The 21290-nt window shown below is 38.3% G+C and overlaps 1 protein-coding gene across 1 annotated transcript; it reads right to left on the bottom strand.

Annotated features, from left to right (window-relative positions):
* Nucleotides 1-3433: 3433 nt before the first annotated feature.
* On the bottom strand, nt 3434-15281 carry LOC118562027 (major histocompatibility complex class I-related gene protein-like). The gene is made up of 5 exons (XM_036134322.1): nt 15136-15281; nt 11824-12102; nt 10721-11020; nt 4359-4463; nt 3434-3935 (listed from the first exon to the last, which is right to left on the bottom strand). The coding sequence occupies exons 1-5, from the start codon at nt 15173-15175 to the stop codon at nt 3898-3900; spliced, it is 762 nt and encodes a 253-aa protein (XP_035990215.1). The 5' UTR covers nt 15176-15281; the 3' UTR covers nt 3434-3897.
* Between the last annotated feature and the right edge of the window lie 6009 nt (nt 15282-21290).

The following is a 21290-nucleotide window of genomic DNA, read 5'->3' on the forward strand; positions in this document are numbered from 1 at the left end:
ACTGCATAATGATCTTTCTTCTGGTTGTCTTCCGACAAAAGCCCTCTTTGCAACCCCTTGATAACAATCACATTAGTGGAGTTCAAAGCAAATTGTTGTAAAGTGACATCGTGGAGACGGACCTGGGCACAGACCAGAGTGTTGGACAAACATAGTCATTTATTAAATGAACAGAAAATTTAATGGAACACCAGGAAAGCGACACAGTCACAAGACAAACACATGGAAGCGAAAGAAGAGAAAGTTGGGATATCAATGAGAAATCCAGTGGAGAACAACGAGGAGAAGAACACGTAAATACTGGGTGAAATGTGGAGAGGACATGGGATATATATTGTGTCAATCAGGAGCAGCTGCGACTGAAGTAGGGAGCTGAGGAAGTGCGTTTAACTGACCCGACCGAAACTGAATATCGATACCCTAAATCAACAAAAAGCAAAAAAAACAAAATAAACAAAACTGGCAAAAATATCAACAATAGGGAAATCAGGAAAAGACATAAAAGAAATTCAAACACTCCCTGACTTTCTCCCTGACCTGCATGTTTGCTTCGTTGGTCTTCGTTAAGCTGGTTGTTCTTTAATGTTTTCTAACAAACATTAGCTGCATCTATACTGTAAATGAATCACACACAAGTGGATGATTGACTTAGAGACTTCTGGAGGCCCTAAGACTGTGTTCATCTATCCAAAAACCTGAGTAAATGTTCAATGATGCGTGTTCTCTCACAAAAGGGTAGAGGTTAAAGGGGTATGACTCTGTTTTATTGCTCTGTGCTAGACTAAAATACCAGCACTTCTCATTTAAATCATTCTGTTAGGCAACAATGGAATAAAGCCCTTTTGATTTTACTAAAGGCACTTTAAGCCTTTAGTTGAACTGTCTGAATACTTGGGAATAATATATATTTTTTAAATTACTCCAGCTTGTAACAAATATTGCTGGTAAACCCGATAATCACCTGGACACAGAGTTATGTTTCTTTAAAAGGTTTGTTATGAGGGATGAATAGTAGCGGGTGAAGCAGGCAAGCGGAATCTGACTCGAACAGAGGAGTTATTGCAGATCATGCAGGCTGGCAGCGATTAGCAGGAGACCAAGATGCAGGTAGTGAAAGACCCGAACAGGCGATGTAGACCTGCTTTTATATATATATATATATATATATATATATATATATATATATATATATATATATATATATATATATATATATATATATTAAGAATTGTTGTCCTAATGCCAAAAAGAGCCCAACAGATTTTACTTTCCCAAGCAAAGCCTTACTGCTTTTGCCATAGTCCCCCGTTTGATTTATACATGCAAGAAGCTTTGAGTTTTTATTTGAGTTTTGAGTTTGTAGGGAATATATAAAAGGGAGAGAACAATACGTCCTAAGTCTGCTTTTTCACCTGCAAAGAGAGATGTAAAAAGAACTGCACAAAAAGCCGATAAAGTATTACAGATACAACCAAGTTACGCTTTGATACCATCACTGAAAAATATACAGTATTAATTAATATGACTCGTATTAAGTGATAGCTGAAGATAATAATAGGGTTTTTCTGTATAGAAGTGAGCATGTAAGTACATGGGTCCAAGCACCCGTAGGTGTTTGTGTGTGTAAGGTTTATCCATGAGAAAAATGCGCAACAGAGGTTGTGAGGAGCCAAAGACCTACCCCCCAGAACACTAAGGCAGGCGCCAGGGGAACCAAAACCCCAGATGCCCAAAGGGACCTTCAGAGTAAAGGTGCCCAAGAGGGGCCAACTTGGGAGATCTGCCTCCCCCACCCAAGGGAAGAGGAGAGACGGCCCAAAGGAAAAGCCAGAGTGGATCCAGCCATGGGCCCCAGGGACACGAGGCCCAAGGGGTGCCCCGTCCTCTAACCAAATCACAGGGAACAAGGCCCTGCAAAGCAGCCACCAGGAGCGAGCCGGCACCCGCCCAAACACCCAGCCCTGGACACCGAGGACCACCAATGCCCCACCGGGCCAAGGCGCAAGCCAGCGGAGGGGAGCAGGACAGGGGGATGGGCTCCACACTTAGTGGAGACCTGAGAAGTTCTGGGAGGGACGGCAGTACAAACCCAAGCCGGTCCCAAACCACACGATCCACCCACCCAGAGTTGGGGCCAACATGAACAGAATGGGGCAACTAACCAGAGTTTGTAATCTCCGATCCTCCCTTGAACAAAGATTACTGTATTTTATTGGACTTCAAGGCGCACTGAAAATCCTTAAGTTTTCTCAAAGTTTGATGGTGCATCTTATAATCTGGTGCGCCTTAAATATGAATAATGTTGTGCTTACCGACCGATTTTATGTGGTAGAATGTGCTCAAAAATCTGTTAAAACGTGTTAGTATGACTTTGGTAAGCAACAAAGCCACTCCCCTCAATGGATATTTGGTGTCACTACCTGATCAGCCCCCTGAGGTGTCTAAAAGACTACCTGACTGTACTGTCTAAACAAGAACTGCATTTATGTAAGGCAGCCCGGGCCTGGAGTGTGCACTAGCAACAATAAACTTATTAAGTTAATTCAATAATAAAGTTACTTTTATTTTGGCCTTATGTTAGAAACAGGGAAGTGTAGTCCAGCTACTTTGTCCTCCTAGCAGAGACGCATAGCTCTCCCTCTTAGGAGAGAGCGGTGGTAAGAAGGAAATACACCGGACGTGTTGCAGTGCGTAGGTGCAGCAAAGCAGCATAAGCGCGTTCTATGCTTAAGTTAGCTTTTCATTTTAATCAGTCAATAACTGTACACTAGAAGTACAATATGCACATACAACGCACTCTGTAATCCGGTGCGTCTTAAATGTGGACAAAGACACACATAGACATGTTAATTCACGGATCGCCTTATAATCCGGTGCACCTTCTGGTCCGAAAAATGCGGTATAAATATATTATGCATAGGTTTTGCTACAGATGTCAGCAAACTGCAAAGAACTGTAATGTTTTTATACATAAAAAATAATGTTTTTTATGTATGCAGGAGTCCATGCACATCAGTGACTTAACCATTAAATGTCTCGCTAGAAATTTAATAAAAATGCTTATAAACAAAGCTGTTTTCCTTAAATGTTTACTTTTCAAGAGGCAGCAGCAGCCGCCATGTTCTTTTTTTCGCTGTGGAAAACTTCATGGTTATGTGACCTGGTTGCAAGCCAATGTAAACGAATAAGGCAAATAAAACGTAAGCCTGACACATGTTGAATACTACGACATTTCCACCTGTAGACCAACATTAATTGTACACGTTTTTCGGTGAGACTGGGTTGCTTATAAAAGCACACCTGAAAAGCTGATTATGATGGAGAAAAAATAATAGCAGCCCTGAGGCAAACTACTGAAAGGTCAAAGGGAGCTATGTTACTCTGAATAAGTTCAACATTAACAAGATATGAAGCAAACAACTCATAGGAAGAATAAAAATATTTATTTCCACAAATGATAATATTGTTTAAATGAAACAACACCATCAACATTTGATAGACGAAAAGATCAGCTCAACTTGAGCTATTAAAAAAACGCACAGTGCCAGGTAGGGACTAAGAAACACCACTACACTTTTGAGAAGCTGACATCGTATCTGACACCAAATTCAACCCTGAATGTAGAAACTTGCTTTAAAAATACATTTTCCAAAGACAAAGGTTGTTGTTTTTTTCTCCCTTTAGCAACAAATATATGGAGTATTAGTTTATAAGAAGTGATTTAGTTCAATTGGATCAAACAAGTTTGACTTGAACTGGTTCTATTGTTTGATAAATAAATAGGCTTGGGCAAACGTACAAATTTGGGTTCACTTACTCATTCGTATGTGAAAAACAATTCAACACTTCATAGAAAGAAATTATAATGAATTCAAACATCAGTTAATGGATTGTTTATCAGGTCACTGAAATCACTTCAAAGCCAGTGCCATGAGCTGAAAGATAAGAAAGAGTGGTGGTAAATACAATGCAATGACCCTATAGTGCCAAATAGAAAAGGTGGGTAAAGTCTTAAGGGCGTTAAAATTAAGCTCTTATCTGTAATATAGTTCCCTTATCTTCAGTAGATGGGTTGCATATATGCACACAAACATTTTCAGGTTGACTTGTTTTAAATTATTAAAATCAGCTAGCACAGTGGTTTATCTGATCTATCAGCCATGAGATATCAGCCGTGAGCCTCTCTGAAGTTTTACATTAAGACAACAATATTAAATCTGACCTGATGCAGGTCAGGAAAGCTTTACTGATAGTGTTTTACAATGTCACTGCAACAAAATTCTCTCTATTCTAATACAAGATTCAAACATTGATAAGGGAACAAAAAATATATTATACCAACAATCCAAGTCATTTACCTGTGTTCCTTTTATAGAGCACATATCCGGCAGCAGCAGCAATGGAAAGCAGAACAAAAGTAATCACAGTAGCCATGATGGGGATGGTTATGTTACTGGTCCTCTCTGGTAAACAAAGAAAGAACAACATAAAAGCTGGTTATTACACCTTTACAGAGCTTTTGCATTTATCTAACTCTATCTAATTCAATTCTGATGTTAAATTCTGAGCTTTCGATCAACTTAAACAAGCTTTTAATTCATTTTAATCTGTGAGCTAAAACTATGAATCAGCTTCCATTAGAAATGATGGAAATCTTAAAATGTTATATATTTTTTTAGGCAATGATGTGACTTTTTTAGTCGTATTTAAGTAAAGTGTAAGTCTGTTTGTAGTATTTGTGTATATGTAGTATGTACTGTATATATAAGTATCAGCGGGCACATGTGAATTTATAAAATGCATGTTTCACATGGCAAGATTTCCAAATTGTTGGTTTATGTTCATAACCTGAGAAAGCCCACAACAATTGTAGATGTTACAGGTTTGCTCCTACAGTGTGTAGTGTACAGCCAAAAGGCAATAATACGCCACACACAAACAGATTTCACTTCCGAACATTCAGATGTCAGATGGGAAAACTTACAAAACCTCATGACAGATAATGTGAATTCAAGGTAAATAAACGTGGCCGACGAGGAAGAACAATGGCAGTGAAGTAAAGTCATTTTAACTGAAAAAACATTTGTAAAACATAAAAGTGTTGGTTAAAGGGTGCTCTACTTGCAACACTAGGATAAAGAGTTTAGTTGTTGTGTTTTTTTCTTTTTTTCCCCCCCTGTGTTTCGGTCACCTTGCTTTCTGATTGGCTATACGCTGTCAAACTCAAAAGGTTTAGTGCTAATTTGCTTTGGGGAAACACCCAACACAGAAGGATATCAGGCCAAAACGATTAAAAAATATCCTTTATTTGAGGTCAGAGTGGTCCCAACATTCTCCCGAGCAGACTAGAACACTTTTGACATGGTAGGAATATCTCATAAGATTACCTTTAGAGCCATCTTGATAATCAGGGCAATATCTCCCCACATTAACAAAATATCTCCACAGACTAAAATAAATAAATGTGCCAGGAAATAATCTACTAATATAAATAAATACTTAGAGCATAGTGTGAGCAGAAAGACTGTCCAGAAGTAATACTGCTAAATATTTAGCATTAGAGTAATAAAGGCTGTCAACCGGATTTACATCTGTGAGCTAAAACTATGGAACAGCTTCTGTCGGAAATTACGCAAATTTAAAAATGTTTTTTTTTTTAAGCGCTTATGTGACATTTTGTCAGTATTTAGGTAAAGTGTAAGCCTATCTGTTGTGTTTGTGTATTTACAGTATGTACTGTATATATAAGTAGGAGCGAAAATACAGCCTGTCTGAGATTGAGACAGTCTAGCAGAAAATCGCTGTGTGTAAAATAAAGGAAGATAAAACGTAAAAAGGACACCACAGCCAACCAGCTGGAACATGATTCAGGAACATCTGGGTAGTCGCGCAGTCAGTGGTAAACATCATTAAAGATTGTGGAGAATGACAGACGAAAGATCATTAAAGCATTTTTTAGACTCATAAGCAGCTGATCACTGACTAATCGGAAATATGGTGGGAAAATTAGAGAAGAGACCCGTAGATGAAAATACAGCAATACCTAGGAACTGAGACTTAATAAGAAGTAAGACCAGAGGTTCTGTAAAAACTAAGTGCTCAAAAAACAGAGAGGTCCTGGAAAGTCAAAGCCTGAGTGATTTTTCAGAGACCTTTGAGCTGTGACTCTCAAACTACAACAGTGACTCCAACAGATTCAAAGAACATTATCAAAGAGCTTTGAGCAGAAAAGAAGAAACAACTGAGCTGTAAAGAACCTCGAACATCCAGACCCAAACTAGAAAAGTCAAGCTTTAAGATTTCTATTTATACTCGCCAATGTCTCTGAAATACATAAATTAAAAATCACAAAAAAATCTCTTGGTTAAATAAATGGTACATGTGGTTCTGTAGAACAGATTACTGGATCAATGTGTGCTTCTGTGCTTTTTTGTCTTGTTGTGTCTCTGCTCTGTCTTCTGTAACCCCCAGTCGGTCGAGGCAGATGACCGTTCATTCTTAATTGTTTGGCTGGGAGATGCTAATGCCCGTTAGACCCTTCCTTATTTTACCCCTGCTGTGCAGTGACCTACTTCCATTAGAACTGTAAATCAAAACGAAAGGCTTTATTTATTAACAAAATGAGCAAAAACAAAGCATAAAACACCATAATAACAACTAATACGTCAACAGGATGTGATGATCTTTCATAAAAAGTTTGAATGCAGAGTGAGCTACTGGTGTATAAATTTAAAAGAAAGTCAAATAATGTGGCGATACACCTTTAAAAAAAACACAAAACATTAACAATGGATAGCAGACATTGTAGAACATATAACAATAAAAAAATAAGCAATTAATTGTTTGCACAGTTCATAAAGCAGCACAGGCCTTTCTAAATTACCTTCGTATTAATATTTGTTAAAAGCGATATAACAAAAAAATTTAAAGAAATGTGAACAATCTGAATGTTGGTGCTTTTTACACCACATCATCAATGCAAATAACCTTCCTGAGAACATCTGTTTGATTTGTATATTAAACTGTTAGTTTCATCTACTTAAAAAATGTCCATGTTTTACTATCCAACCTATTATGCTCTAACAGCCTGAGGGAAACTCTCAAAGATGTAAACAGAGAGGAACATGCGCACACGCATACACACACACAGAGAAAGAGCACTCGTAGCCAATTTCCACCACTCTTGTCACATCTTTCTTGCAGCGGCAACGTATGAGTGTGACGTGACATCAAGGCATGGCAGCTGAATGCGCTAATGGATCGGCCAATATGATACAAGACAAAAACATAAATATCAGCTGAAAATATCGTCCGGACAATATATCGGTCGACCTTTACTCTGATTGGAGAATATGAATTACGTAGAAATACAACCTACGCATGAAGACAACCCGTTTTCTGAGCTGACCGCTGACCGAACTTTTGGCAGTGGCGGCGGGTGGTGATAATTGTAGGGTGGGCTAACAGATAATTATTTATATGTAATAAAATGCTACAGACTGGATTCCAACAACAGAAGCATGCAACTAGAAATAAAGAACATCTGCAAAAAATGGACATGTCCTTTTTCAGCTTAAAGACAACTGCTAAAAAGCCACCAAAACATACCAAAAACCAAGCTTACACAGAGCCTCTGTCAGTTGGCCAGCCTAATTCGACTGCATTAGGAGTTTCAACAATAAATGTTTTAGATCAACAATTCCTTGTTGAGTCCAAGCTGTGTTTCCTCCAAACAAACACGGAAAGCAGAAAAGAGACGTCTCTGCTATATTTGCCATTAGCCAAGTCACAGAAAAACTGCAGTTTTGACGCTTTTCCTATTGCTGGATTTCAATATCCTTTGGTCTATACGCCCCTAACCTCTTCACTTCCATTTTTTTTCTCAGAAATCAAATAATCCACCAGGGGTCCGTTCTTCGTACGTCGCGAACTCAGTTAGCTGGATTTGATTGTTGACGATTTGGCCTGATCTTGGATCGTTTGGTTCTTCGAAAGACATCCTGCACTTGTTGTCATAGCAACATGTGCGCCAGCTTAGACCTGCTCCAGAGCAGATTTATTTAATGTAAACAGGATTAGATCGCAGCTTTATAAGCGGAGGAGATAGGGAAGTCTGACGTAGCCATGTCCATTTTTACGACAGCAACCTGTTGCGGAAAGTGCAAGAATAATTTGCAGAGTTTTTCGAATTAATCATGTATTGCGCAATAGAGGGGATCCTTTAGCGCAGCGCAACAGTGTAATTGTAGAGAGATTTTTCTTGGTGGCTGTTATAAACAGACAAACACATCATTTAACAGTAGCTTTTAAAGAGGAAAAAGTAGTGTTGGAGCCATAAATAGAAAATATTTAAGTTATTTGTATGATCGTTTGCTTTTTATTTTTATCATCATATTCAATAAGAAGATTTGTTCAGGCCATTTTATTGTGAAGTTTAGTTTTACTTTGAAAGGCTTGCTTCCAGCCGAGCCGTATATTGTATTAGAAAACAACTATGGATGTATTATCTAGACACGGAGCAATACAGTTTTACCGTGTAAACTGTGGATGACTTGGAAAAGGAAAAACTTCATTTTTTATAGATAAAGAAATTTTAGTTAAAATTCCCAGTTTGCACGCGTCCTTTACTTCCAGTGTCAAAGGAATGACATCCATATTGAATCTGTCGCCATAAAAAGTGCCTTTTTAAAATAAAGTATAATAATTAAAGGCTACCATTTTGTAGAATATTCTTATATTTCACTTTTACTTGTCCCCATGTTCTAGTGGGTCCCGTGGAGGCTCTGATATAAAAGAACAAAGTAAATATCAAATTATTAAAATGCAAAAATTCATACTGTAGAAAGTGATAGAAACATCTACCATGGACAGCACTTATGCATTTAATTTTTCTGCTACTTTTTGCCAGTCCTCTCTCCTGGCTTTAGCAGACTTTGAGGTGTTACCTGTTGTTTTAATTAATGACTCAAATTCAGCATAACCTTCCATTAAAAGCTTGTGTTCTGATTGGGAGAAAAACTGTGGGCGTTCTTTGTCCATGCTGAACAGCCAATAGCAGCGTTGCTGATCATTGTTTCTACTATCGATACATTTCCCATTTTAAACAAACGCATGAACGCGCAGTTGTCTCAGATAACTCAATCCAGCCATACTAATCATAAACAACAGGTGTGTTCGAAGAACCCAATTAGCCGGATCAGGATTAGCCGAATGAAATCATCTTGGATGTGTCATTTGATCTCGGATGTTTTAAGCAACGTACGAAGAATGGACCCCTGGTTTATGTTAATCTTGCTCACCATCGTAGCTACTTGGTCTACATCAAACCACACCCACATAGACTCTCCCGCTCGATGCATGTTATTATACGTCCGCCAACATTGCCTAAATTATGGTCTTGGGCTCACTCTGGGCTGAACAAAATTAGCTCCAATGAGCTGCAAACTGAGGAGTCGTGGAGAGACGTCTGTCAATCATTCTGAACCAAGAAAGACATTACACAAGCGGGGTTGTGAAAAAATAGCCCTATGGAAAGAGCCTGGGATTTCCTGAAGACTATTTGGCACTGTTCTTTTTTTTTTTTTTTTTTTTTTTGGAAATTTGACAAAATATGTGACCTATAGTTTTTAAAATGTGTTTATTAAGTATTATAAATTTTTTATTGTAAACATCAGGCAGGGCTTAGCCCTACTAGCCCACCTATACCAGCCGTCCCTGACTTTGGTATTCAATTTAGACATTAACAAAGCCTCATCAGTGCTCAACAGCCCATATTATATCCCCAAAACCTCAGAAAATTAAAACAAAATTTCACAGGGTCTTTAAATTGGCAAAATTCATTGATCAGATTGAAATGTGTTTAGAATAAAAACGAAAAAATACTCTGAATATATATGGGCACTAATAAATCCAATCATGGTATATGTTTATTTGGAGACGGCTTTATACAGAATAAAAAACACTGAGCATGGGTGTCAAATTTCCCTGTAAAAACCCACAGAAGAAGTTGTACTTCTGTCTGTGCTGAAAAACAAAGAAAACAAACAAACACAATTCTTCTTCTAAGCACCCAGAATGGTAGGGCAAAATATTTGTGCCACCAACTTCAGTTTGTAATCACCATTCTGAGCATGCAGTGAGGTTGGCAGGAACGTCTAAATCTCACACACTGCTCCCTCAATGTCCCTTGACTACACATTCACTTTGGTGAAACACATATATATATATATATATATATATATATATATATATATATATATATATATATATATATATATATATATATATATATATTCCTGCATTATAGGAGGAGAGACATAAGTCACATATGCACAGCTAAGACAGTTTGACCTAATTCTACTGAGAGGTTCGGAACAAGTGTTTAGATGGATGTTGTTCAGATTAAAGATTGCCATATTCTGCACGGGGTTAACATATTCTCCCTGTGCATGCATGGGTTATCTACGGCTTCGTCCCACAGTCCAAAAACATGGCTGTTAGGTCAGTTGGTTGGTCACTCTAAATTGCCCTTAGGTGTCTGTGCATGCTTATTTGTTCTGTGTGTCTCCATGTTACCCTGTGACAGACTGCCAAAATGAAGCCAAAATTGGCTTAATGAGTCATGTGTCAGCTAAATTGTGGAAATGGGACACCTTTTTAAAAATGTATAACAAATCGACAACAAATTACACAAAAGCAACAGGCACATCCTTTGGCTTACCTCTGTTGGTTCTAATACTTGCTTCATCCAATTTAATGATTTTTTCCTCTTTGGCAATAAGCTGAAACACACAGTCGTACCTCCTCCAGTCTTCAGGACTGATTGAGGAAATGTTCAGGTAAACCCTCATCTGGAAGGTCCCATCATTGTTTGGAAGGATCTCTCCATGATCCACATTCTCATGAATCTCTTCCCCATCTTTCCTCCAAAACAAAAGGGCTCTGTTTGGATAGAAACCTGTAGCGTGGCAGCTGACTGGAGAAAAAGGCAATCTTTGCAGCAGAGACAAGGAGGGATGATCTGGGAATGGAGAAAATAGAAAGGGGAGAAACAATCGGTCAATAGAGTAAAAAAGGGTTGCTATACAAACAACAGATTAAGACAAACGATGGGGAAATGACTGGGACGATGAAGATAAATAAGAAACAAGACTAAAATATAACTTGTAGCAATTGCAAAGAGTTCAGACCAAGCAGTGACACCGAAAGATGCACCTTACATCTAGTCTTAAATCAACCTTTTATGTTTTAGGTCATTTTGTGATTAGAAAACATATTATTTTTTGCTCCAAGGCAGAATAAGAGTGAGTACTTCCCCAATTGTTTTTTACTTTTGATTTACTTCAAATGCAAATATTAATGTAGACTATGATAATTTTACCTTTTAAATTATAATGTTATGGGTTTTGGGATCTAAAATGTGGAGCAAAATCTTAGTCATGCTATAGCTAGGAAAAACATATCACGTATAGGTATATGATGCTGAAATGATTTTATAAATTATTCCTATACACTACTGTAACATCATACCTCAGAATGGATGCTCCAAATGATCCTGACTTTAGTTTAAAGCAGCAACAACACATTCAACACAGAGAATGAATACTTGGACTTTTACCATCCCACTAACCAGATTCAAAGTTGTGTTGGCCCCCAAAAAAAAGATTTAGATAAGGTTTTGATGTTTTGTTTCATATATTTGAAATACAGAAAGAAACAGGGTGATGCCTTTCCACTTATTCTGTTATTGTTCAACTTGGAAGTGAAATAAACACAATATTAAATACTTTTTTTAAACAGTAATATAACTTTTCATATAATTACCCGTTCTTGGTGGAATGCTCTTCATTATGTCCAATGATCCTTTAAGCCACTGGGGGCACATCTGGGTGAGAAGCTTCCTATGGAACATTAGTCCAGCAATATCAGCGTTCCACGCAACTTTAATTGAGATAGCTTGTGGTTGTAGCGCAACCCATGTCAGATTGTCTAAATTCAGAATCATGAAGTCTTCTGCGTTATAACCAAACTGTAAAACAGCCTTGACGTTCTGGGTCTCCTCATCCAAGGCACAGGATAATATCATCTGTAAAATATGGTTTCCTGAGAACAAAACAATTGGACAATTTGAAACAGATAAACAAGATTGCAGTTAATAATAACATTCAGAACCCTAACAAAAAGGATACGATTTCCTAAACCTGTCATTCTTTTACTTTTAACTACTGAATTTAGCAATTTCTTTAAATAGAAAGGCTAACAACATCTTTGAAAGGAATAAAATTATGGAAAAGGTAAGTACGCTCAACAGAAATATAAACACTTTTGGTTTTGCTCCCATTTTTTAGGAGATTAACTGAAAGATCTAAACTTTTTGCACATAAACAATTTCACCATTTCCCTCAAACCAGTCTAAATCTGTGATAGTGAGCACTTCGCCTTTGCCGAGATAATCCATCTCACAGGTGTGCCATATCAAGATGCTGATTAGACACCATGATTAGTGCACGGGTGTGCCTTAGACTGCCCACAATAAAAGGCCACTCTGAAAGGTGCGGTTTTGTTTTATTAGGGGGTAGGGTCTGTATCTGGTCACCAGTCAGTATCTGGTGTGACCACCATTTGCCTCACGCAGTGCAACACATCTCCTTCGCATAGAGTTGATAAGATCGCCAATTGTGGCCTGTGAAACGATGGTCCACTCCTCTTCAATGGCTGTGTGAAGTTGCTGGATATTGGCAGGAACTGGTACACGCTGCCGTATAGGCCGATCCAGAGCATCCCAAACATGCTCAATGGGTGACATGTCCGATGAGTATGCCGGCCATGTAAGAGCAGGGATGTTTTCAGCTTCCGAGAATTGTGTACAGACCCTTGCAACATGAGGCTGTGCTTTATCCTGCTGCAACATGAGATGATGTTCTTGGATGTATGGCACAACAATTGGCCTCAGGATCTCGTCACGATATCTCTGTGCATTCATAATTCCATCAATAAAATGCACCTGTGTTCTTCATCCATAACAGATGCCTGTCCATGCCATAACTCCACTGCCACCATGGGCCACTCGATCCACAACACTGACATCAGAAAACCACTAACCCACACAACATCACACACACTGCCTGCCATCTGACCTGAACAGTGTAAACCAGCATTCATCAGTAAAGAGAACGCCTCTCCAACGTGCCAGACGCCAGTGAATGTGAGCATTTGCCCACTCAAGTCGGTTATGATGACAAACTGGAGTCAGGTGGAGACCCCTATACTCGCCAGTTTAATACTGCACTAGTTAAGCGTTGATCCGTTGCTGCTTTAGTTATGACGTGCTGAGCGGCTAACGTCGTACCTGTTGATCGTGTGTAAAATTAATCCCAAAGATCTTCTTGTTGTCCCAATTAGTTCCAGCCAGATGAACCATTTGTGAACAAAACCATTTATTCCATGATACATGGCCACAGTGTTAACAATGACTCCGCCTCAGAGGTCAAAAAGTTGTATGCCCGGGTTCAACACCTGCCCGGGTTCAACACCTGTCAACTACCTGCCACTTCATGGTTTATATACAGGAGCCGACAGCCCCACCTAGTGACGAAAAACAAAAATACACATATTTGGCTCCAAAACCCGTTTAGGACGACGAGGCTGCAGATGAGCTTCGCTGAGACGATTTCTGACAGTTTGTGCAGAAATTCTTTGGTTATGTAAACTGACTGTTTCAGCAGCAGGTCTCAGATGATCTTGGAGGTGAACATGTTGGATGTGGAGGTCCTGGGCTAGTGTGGTTACACGTGGTCTGCGTTTGTCAGGCTGGTTGGATGTACTGCCAAATTCTCTGAAACGCCTTTGGAGACGGCTTATGGTGGAGAAATGAACATTCAATACACAACCAACCGCTCTGGTTGACATTCCTGCTGTCAGCATGCCAATTGCACGCTCCCTCAAATGTTGCGATATCTGTGGCATTGTGCTGTGTGATAAAAGTGCACATTTCAAAGTGGCATTTTTTGTGGGCAAGTCTAAGGCACACCTGTGCACTATTCATGGTGTCTAACACACATGTGAGGTGGAATGGATTATCTCAGCAAAGGAGAAGTGCTCACTATCACAGATTTAGACTGGTCTGTGAACAATATTTGAGGGAAATGGTGAAACTGCATGTGCAAAAATTTTTAGATCTTTCAGTTCATCTCATAAAAATTGGGAGCTAAACCAAAAGCGTTGTGTTTATATTTTTGTTGAGTATAACCTCAATGAATGAGACCTCAGGTAAGGTTGCAAACAGCTTGATTGGGGATAACAATGGTTCACTGAGGTTAACTGTTAGGGATGGGAATCAAAACCGGTTCCTGTTCAGAATCGGTTCCGTGTGTTTCAATTCCGTGGCACCGTTTGGCAGCTCGCTTAATGATTCTCTTTTCAATTCCGTCGTGCTGCGGCTCTGACACTATATATATATATACCAGACACTATATATATATAGTGTCTGGTAAAAAGTGTTTTAGGACACCTATAAAAAACATTTCGGTCAAATAGCCTGATTGTTCTGAAATAATTGCGCTGGCTCAAACGTTGGCTGGTAATGGCAGGACAGTTTAGATGAGTAGATTATGTGGCCAACGCATCACAATGAGAGATCTTTCTCTCAGCTGCTTCTTGTGAACGACTTACGATATTGACAGTGAAAAAAAGCATTAAGGTATGAATAACTGATTTCATATTTATTTCACTCGTAAGTGACCAAGGTATAAACAGGAAATATTAATGGACTCTGCGAATGTCTGATGATGGACATGTCGTTGGACTTTATCCCTTACATAGACTATATGAAGTCAAGAACACAGACACCAAGTGGGTCCAATTTGGAGCTGTCACAGTTTACTGCATTTAGGGAGAAATCGATATTGATCTGAGGATGAGGCTATAGGAATGCTTTATGAACTCATGAATTTCATTTATTTGTTTGTAAGAATCCTATTTAGTAGAAATAACTAAAATCTCCATATAAATAAAAATTACGACACCCAATCACTGTATTCTTTTCTTCACATTCAGTGATAACATTTAGTAATTTGTGCTTAAAAGGAACAAAAATAAAATCAGATAAATGAGATCAATTTAAAGCCATGTGCCTACCTTCTGGTTGTTTGAAATTCTCATTCAAAACAGCGATCATGCCTCGAAACAAGTTTGGCAAATGTTCAAAACACTGGTTTCGGTAGAACTCTAGCAGCTCGTGGTTGTCATGGAAAAATGCCTTCACCCAGTCAGAGTTCGCTTTCACTGTCTTGTTGCTACTGCAGTAAAGTTGGCAATATATTCACAGATTCGGCTTTTCCGGATCAATAACTCATCGACGGATGATTTATTCTACAAAACAGACACCTCTCTGTAACCACAGCAAACCAGACAGTCAGCTACAACCGTAGTTTCCTCAAAACGAGTCTCCCACCGCGCAGGGAGAATTACATTGGACCCAATGCAGAGCTCGCGGCTCCGCAGATGCTTAGGGACCGTGTGCAAGTTGCAACCCCAGAAAAATAATCATAGAGAAATATTCAACAGCGGCACCAGAGAGAGGTGGATTATTATCAAATTAATTTAATGTGTATCTGATCTCATGTATATCATACCACATTTATTGGATTTGAAAACAATAATTTTTTTGAGGAATTTCCCAAAGCCTAAATGGCAAATGGCACCTCTATTTTATCAGTAGAATAAGTATAAAATGAGCAATGACTACACTATAGAAACTTGTACAATACATTGGTCACTTCGTATGGATCATATTACAACTCTTACTTTGGGAAAATGTGCTTAACTTTATTTTTTTTTATATTTTTTTCATTGTTATTGTAAGCATATAATAGCCAATGACTACACTACAGATCATTGTAGTGCCACCAAACTCATAGAACACATAGATAACCTCATCTAGTTTATACTACAACTCTTACTCTCACTGCTCTAGAGACATTTTATTCAGAAGTGACAAGCAATTGATTTATTTTTTGTCCGTGCTTTTTGAGGCTTTGGCAACCAGTTAAAACACCGACTGCTCTGAGTTTACAGTCTATTCACCATCAGCTGTGAGCCTCTCTTCACGCATGATTAAAGCTTCCACTAGATTACAAAACGGGATGTAAAAATATCATAAATATAATCTTTAACGTGTAATGGTATGTTTTTCTCTCTGAAACAGTTAAATTTAAATATATCCCTACAGCCTCTCATTTATTCAGCTCATGAACTGCGGTTATTATAAAAAAAAAAACTATAAATGTTTGTATTTAACTAAAATATTATTTAATACCTGAATCTATCTAATTTATGTAATGTTTTATTGCTTTATTTACATTAAAAAATTGACTTTTATTTTTAAAATATACCAGTAAGTGATCGCGCACAGCAAATCTATTCTGCGCAGAAAATAAAATCCAGGCTGAACTGTAAACAAAATAATAATAAACCAAGTTGTTTTATACCATTTTGCAACTCTGGTGAGATAGTGTTCCACGGTCTCGCTCTGTGAGCGCCAGGTGCTGATCGGAGCGCACTGTGTAATGGTAGGCCTATACTCAATTAAAGCATTAATCTTCTATATTCAACATATGCAAGTAACGGATATGTTAATCTTTTTGCCAGCATTGGTCACCCATCCTTCTCAAAATGAGTTCACATTTATTGTCTTGTAGGTGTTTAATTTGTGCCAACCTCACTTTATATTAATCATAAAGGCTCTGTGTATATTTTCAGCAGAAGTAAAGGTAGTGTTATTTAAGAAATGTGCAGTAAGGCAAGGCAAAGGCGAGGCACATTTATTTGTAAAGCATAATTCAGTACAGAGACAATGCAAAGTGTTTGACATGATTAAAACATAGGAAAATAAACCAGAATAAAAGCAAGTAGGAATAAAATGTAGAAACAAAATAAAACATTAAAAACAGTTGGACTAAAAAGTGGAATTAATGATGTTAGAGCAGTCAAAGGCAATCCTAAACAAATGTGTTTTTAATCTTGATTTAAAGGAACTCAGGCTTTCCACACTTTTACAATTTTCTGCAAGTTTGTTCCACATCAGTGGAGCATAGGAACTAAATGCTGCTTCTCCATGTCTGGTTCTGGTTCTGGTTCTGCAGAGCAGGCTGGAGCCAGAACATCTGAGTGGTCTGGAGGGTTGATACACTGATAACAAGTCTGTGATGGATTTAGGTGCTAAGCCATTCAGGGATTTATAGACTAACTGGAGTATTTTAAAGTCTATTCTCTGAGATACAGGGAGCCAGTGTAAGGACTTTAGAACTGGGGTTATGTGCTCTACTTTCTTAGTCTTAGTGAGGACGCGGGCAAAAATACATGGATACTTTGAAAAAAAAACAGGCAAAAATACATGGATACTTTGAAGTGAGAAGCAGGTCGACTTCACCGTCGGCGTCGCCCCCACCCCCCCTCCACAGGAAACACTGCCATTTGTGTGACAATATGAAGATGATATTGTTTCTTCTATTGGAATTAGGTTAGAATATAGATTGGGAAAGGCACAAAATAAAGTTTTCAACCAATATATTTGACAGCTTGTTTGCCCAAAAACTAGCAAACAAGCTGCCACATTTTTTTCAGTTCCCATTTAAATGACCCAACAAATTCTGTACATCATACTCCCTGCTTCTCTGGTTTTATACCTGAGAAGCATATAAACTAAATGCTGTCTCATTTTGTTTCCTCGCAAGAAGTAACCTCTTTGTTAATTCTGATTTGCTGTTTGACAGGGTGTCAGTGAAGTGACCTGCTTCTTATATGGATTGGGTTATTCGTGTAATATGATCCTTTTTCCTGGTTTTGATGAGGACTCTGGCAGCAACACTGCTTGAGTTGCCACTGCCTGATTTTTCATTGAGATCTGTAAAAACACTGTTGCACTACTACAAATAAAGTCATGCAACATTTTTCTTGGTTCTGTTTGACAGTAAATTCTTTAATATGTCTTTCTTTTTCTGTTATTTAACTTTTGTTAAGTTGATAGTATTCTAATTTAATTATAGACCTCACAGGATTATCAACATTTTTATCCAACTCTAAAACTACTCCCAGGTTCCTCAAATTTAGCTGCCTTATCTCTATTAAGCAGGTGGAAGTTTAAGTCCAAGTCTTTTCATCCATCCATCCATCCATCCATTTTCTTACTCGCTTATCCCTGATGGCACACTGCTGGTGCTTATCTCCAGCAGTCAATGGGCCAGAGGCGGGTTACACCCTGGACATGTTGCCAATCAATTGCAGATTTTAGTGGATAACATAAATATGAGAGTCACAGTAATACATCATATTGCGTTAAAAGCTACAATAATATATTCATCTTTATCGTGGCAGTAAGGTGTGCTGTGAAAAAACATTTTATCATGGTCTGATGAAATGTGCTGTCAGTACACATCCCCATCTCCCGGGGAATCGCGAGACCATGAACCCGTACGTTGCTTCAGAGCTGCTCTGAGTCAGAAGACTGCTGCGATGAACCTAGAACCTGTTTCTGGCCACAACCCCCACTTACAGAAAAAAATACTTGTCTCTCCCTCGCCACAGTGTGGCCCTCTCTTTTTTGCCACCACCATTTCTTAACTCGCTCTCATTCCCAGTGCGGCCCTCTCCTCGAGCTAACTTGATGCTTTAAGATCTTAACTAAGCCTTACTTTAGTGTCCCTGTAGAGGACAGGCAGTGTCATTTGAAAGCTGGTCTCATAGTTCTCATAGTTCTCTTTATTGCTTTCCACAGTCTTTAAATGTTTTTTTCTAAACCATAATGCATCGATAATGAATCGCACATCCTGAAACCTGCAACTTGCAACTAAAATTCCTTTATTTAAATTTTCTAATTCACCTGGGGAAAGCAGTCTTTCTATAAATTATTATTGTTTTGAGTAGCATAAATCAAAGTGTTCACATCACCAGGGAGGTATTTTTTGAACTTTGTCCATTTTCTCTTTCGACTGTTTTTGATTAACCAAAACCAGCTTTCATTACCTCTTTCATTTTATGTTGTAACTCTGAACAATCTTTCAAATGCTGACAGAGAGTGACCATCCACAGATCTATGGTTGTTTACATGGATATGTTTAAAGCCTTGATGTATAACAGTTCAGGAGTCATAAACATTTTGTGTATTTTTTTTTTTTTTACCTCAAAATATATTGCCTCCCTGTAAGTAGAAACCTTCTACTTTAACAATCCCCAGGTTGTGTAATATTCTTTTGTTTTCATCATGTCTCTGTCATAACATTGCTATCCCGCTCCCTCAGCCTAATCAGAATGACGCCTGTCATCAGCTGCCAATACTCTCACCTGCCTTCCTCTGTTTTCTTCTCTTGTTATAATGCTGGCAGTCTACCACAAATGCATGCATTATAACATTTTATAGCTTATTCTTGTAGTAAAAACATTGATTGAACAATATATTTTCTTTAGATGCAGAACAAGCATTTGCTAGAGTTTACTAGAAATTCTTGTTTATATTGTATATATGTATAAATTTGCTTTTAGAACTTTAAAAAAAATAGATTAGTTTAAATATATAGTTTACCAATAGCATGTGTCATAACAAATAATCAAACTTTAAATTTAATTCAATTTTATTTATATAGCGCCAATTCATGAAACCTGTCATCTCAAGGCACTTTACAAAGTCAAGTTCTATCAGATTATACAGATTGGTCAAAAATGTTGTATATAAGGGAACCACATCAGAGTCTTGACAAGCAGCATTCACTCCTGGAGAAGCATAGAGCCACAGGGAGAGTCGTCTGCATTGTCCATGGCTTTGCAGCAATCCCTCATACTGAGCAAGCATAAAGCGACAGTGAAAAGAAAAACTCCCCTCCAGCAGAACCAGGCTCAGTATGAATGGTCATCTGCCTCGACCGACTGGGGGTTACAGAAGACAGAGCAGAGACACAACAAGAGAGACAAACAAGCACAGAAGCACACATTGATCCAGTAATCGGTTCTACATTAGATGGTAGTAGCAGGTGATCTGTCTTCCCTGGATGATGCCACAGTTAACAGAACGCCAGACCAGATGTACCTAATATGAAAAAAAAAGAGAAAACAAAAAAGTTAAAAGCTGAAATGAAGACAAGCAATGCAAAATTGAAGAACAGTAGAACTTAGTAGAGTGAGAAAAATAGGCCCTGATGTCCTCCAGCAGCCTAAGCCTTTAGCAGCATAACTATAGAGATAGCTCAGGGTAACATGAGCCATTCTAACTATAAGCTTTGTCAAAAAGGAAAGTTTTAAATTTAGTCCTAAAAGTAGACAGGGTGTCTGCCTCACAGACCAAAACTGGGAGTTGGTTCCACAGGAGAGGAGCCTGATAGCTAAAGGATCTGCCTCCCATTCTACTTTTAGAGACTCTAGGAACCACCAGCAGACCTGCAGTCTGAGAGCGAAGTGCTCTGTTAGGAACATACGGGGTAATCAGAGCTCTGATATATGATGGAGCTTGATTATTAAGGGCTTTATATGTTAGAAGGAGAATTTTAAATTCTATTCTTGATTTAACAGGAAGCCAATGAAGGGAAGCTAAAATTGGAGAAATATGATCCCTCTTGTTGATTTTCATCAGAACTCTTGCTGCAGCATTTTGGATCAGATGAAGATTTTGAACTGCTATAACATTTTTGGGTATCAATGTGTCACCTAGATTGGTGGATTTAACAAAACTTAACCACATCCTTTCAAAGTAGATCGAAGATGATCTTACCAGAAGGAAATGGCTACTAATTTCACTTATAGGAAAGGTTCCTGCTTTACTCAATTAATCATGGTCCTACCTAAAATCAATTACTTATTCTCAATGATTCCAAGTAAACCATCATTCAACTGGTTTAAATCTTTGGACTTCTCCATCTCTAAATGTCTTTGGAAAGAAGACTACAATGCATCTCAAAATGGTTAAAATATAATCCCTGGCTAAATACAGAAAAGACCATATCTAATATTAAGATCTGACTTGCCATTTAATAACATAAGACAGCAGGTATGCTTTAAAAATATCAACTCTTGAGGTCATTGTTCCAGACTACAGCTTCAATGTCGTGGTTCCAGACAGCAGCTTTGAGGTTGTAGTTCTGAACTGCAGCTTTGACAATTTCTGACTATTTGGCTCATCGGGACGACTTTGTGGCCATCCTCCTGAACCCCTTGCCTCCTCAGGATGACCTCAACGGTTGCCATCCTGAGCTCTGTTCTCAAATAAAAGAGATTTGAGAACTTTTTTCCCTGGGTATCCTACACTG

This window comes from Fundulus heteroclitus, unplaced genomic scaffold (assembly GCF_011125445.2).
Source record: "Fundulus heteroclitus isolate FHET01 unplaced genomic scaffold, MU-UCD_Fhet_4.1 scaffold_80, whole genome shotgun sequence".
Classification (NCBI taxonomy): Eukaryota; Metazoa; Chordata; class Actinopteri; order Cyprinodontiformes; family Fundulidae; genus Fundulus; species Fundulus heteroclitus.

Excerpts from the sequence above, each read along its gene's own strand:
- LOC118562027 (XM_036134322.1), bottom strand. The coding sequence starts at position 15,175 with ATGATCGCTGTTTTGAATGAGAATTTCAAACAACCAGAAG. Across the intron at positions 12,103-15,135 it reads GAATTTCAAACAACCAGAAG|GAAACCATATTTTACAGATG; the intron begins GTAGGCACATGG and ends TTTTGTTCTCAG. Across the intron at positions 4,464-10,720 it reads AAGTATTAGAACCAACAGAG|AGAGGACCAGTAACATAACC; the intron begins GTAAGCCAAAGG and ends TTTGTTTACCAG.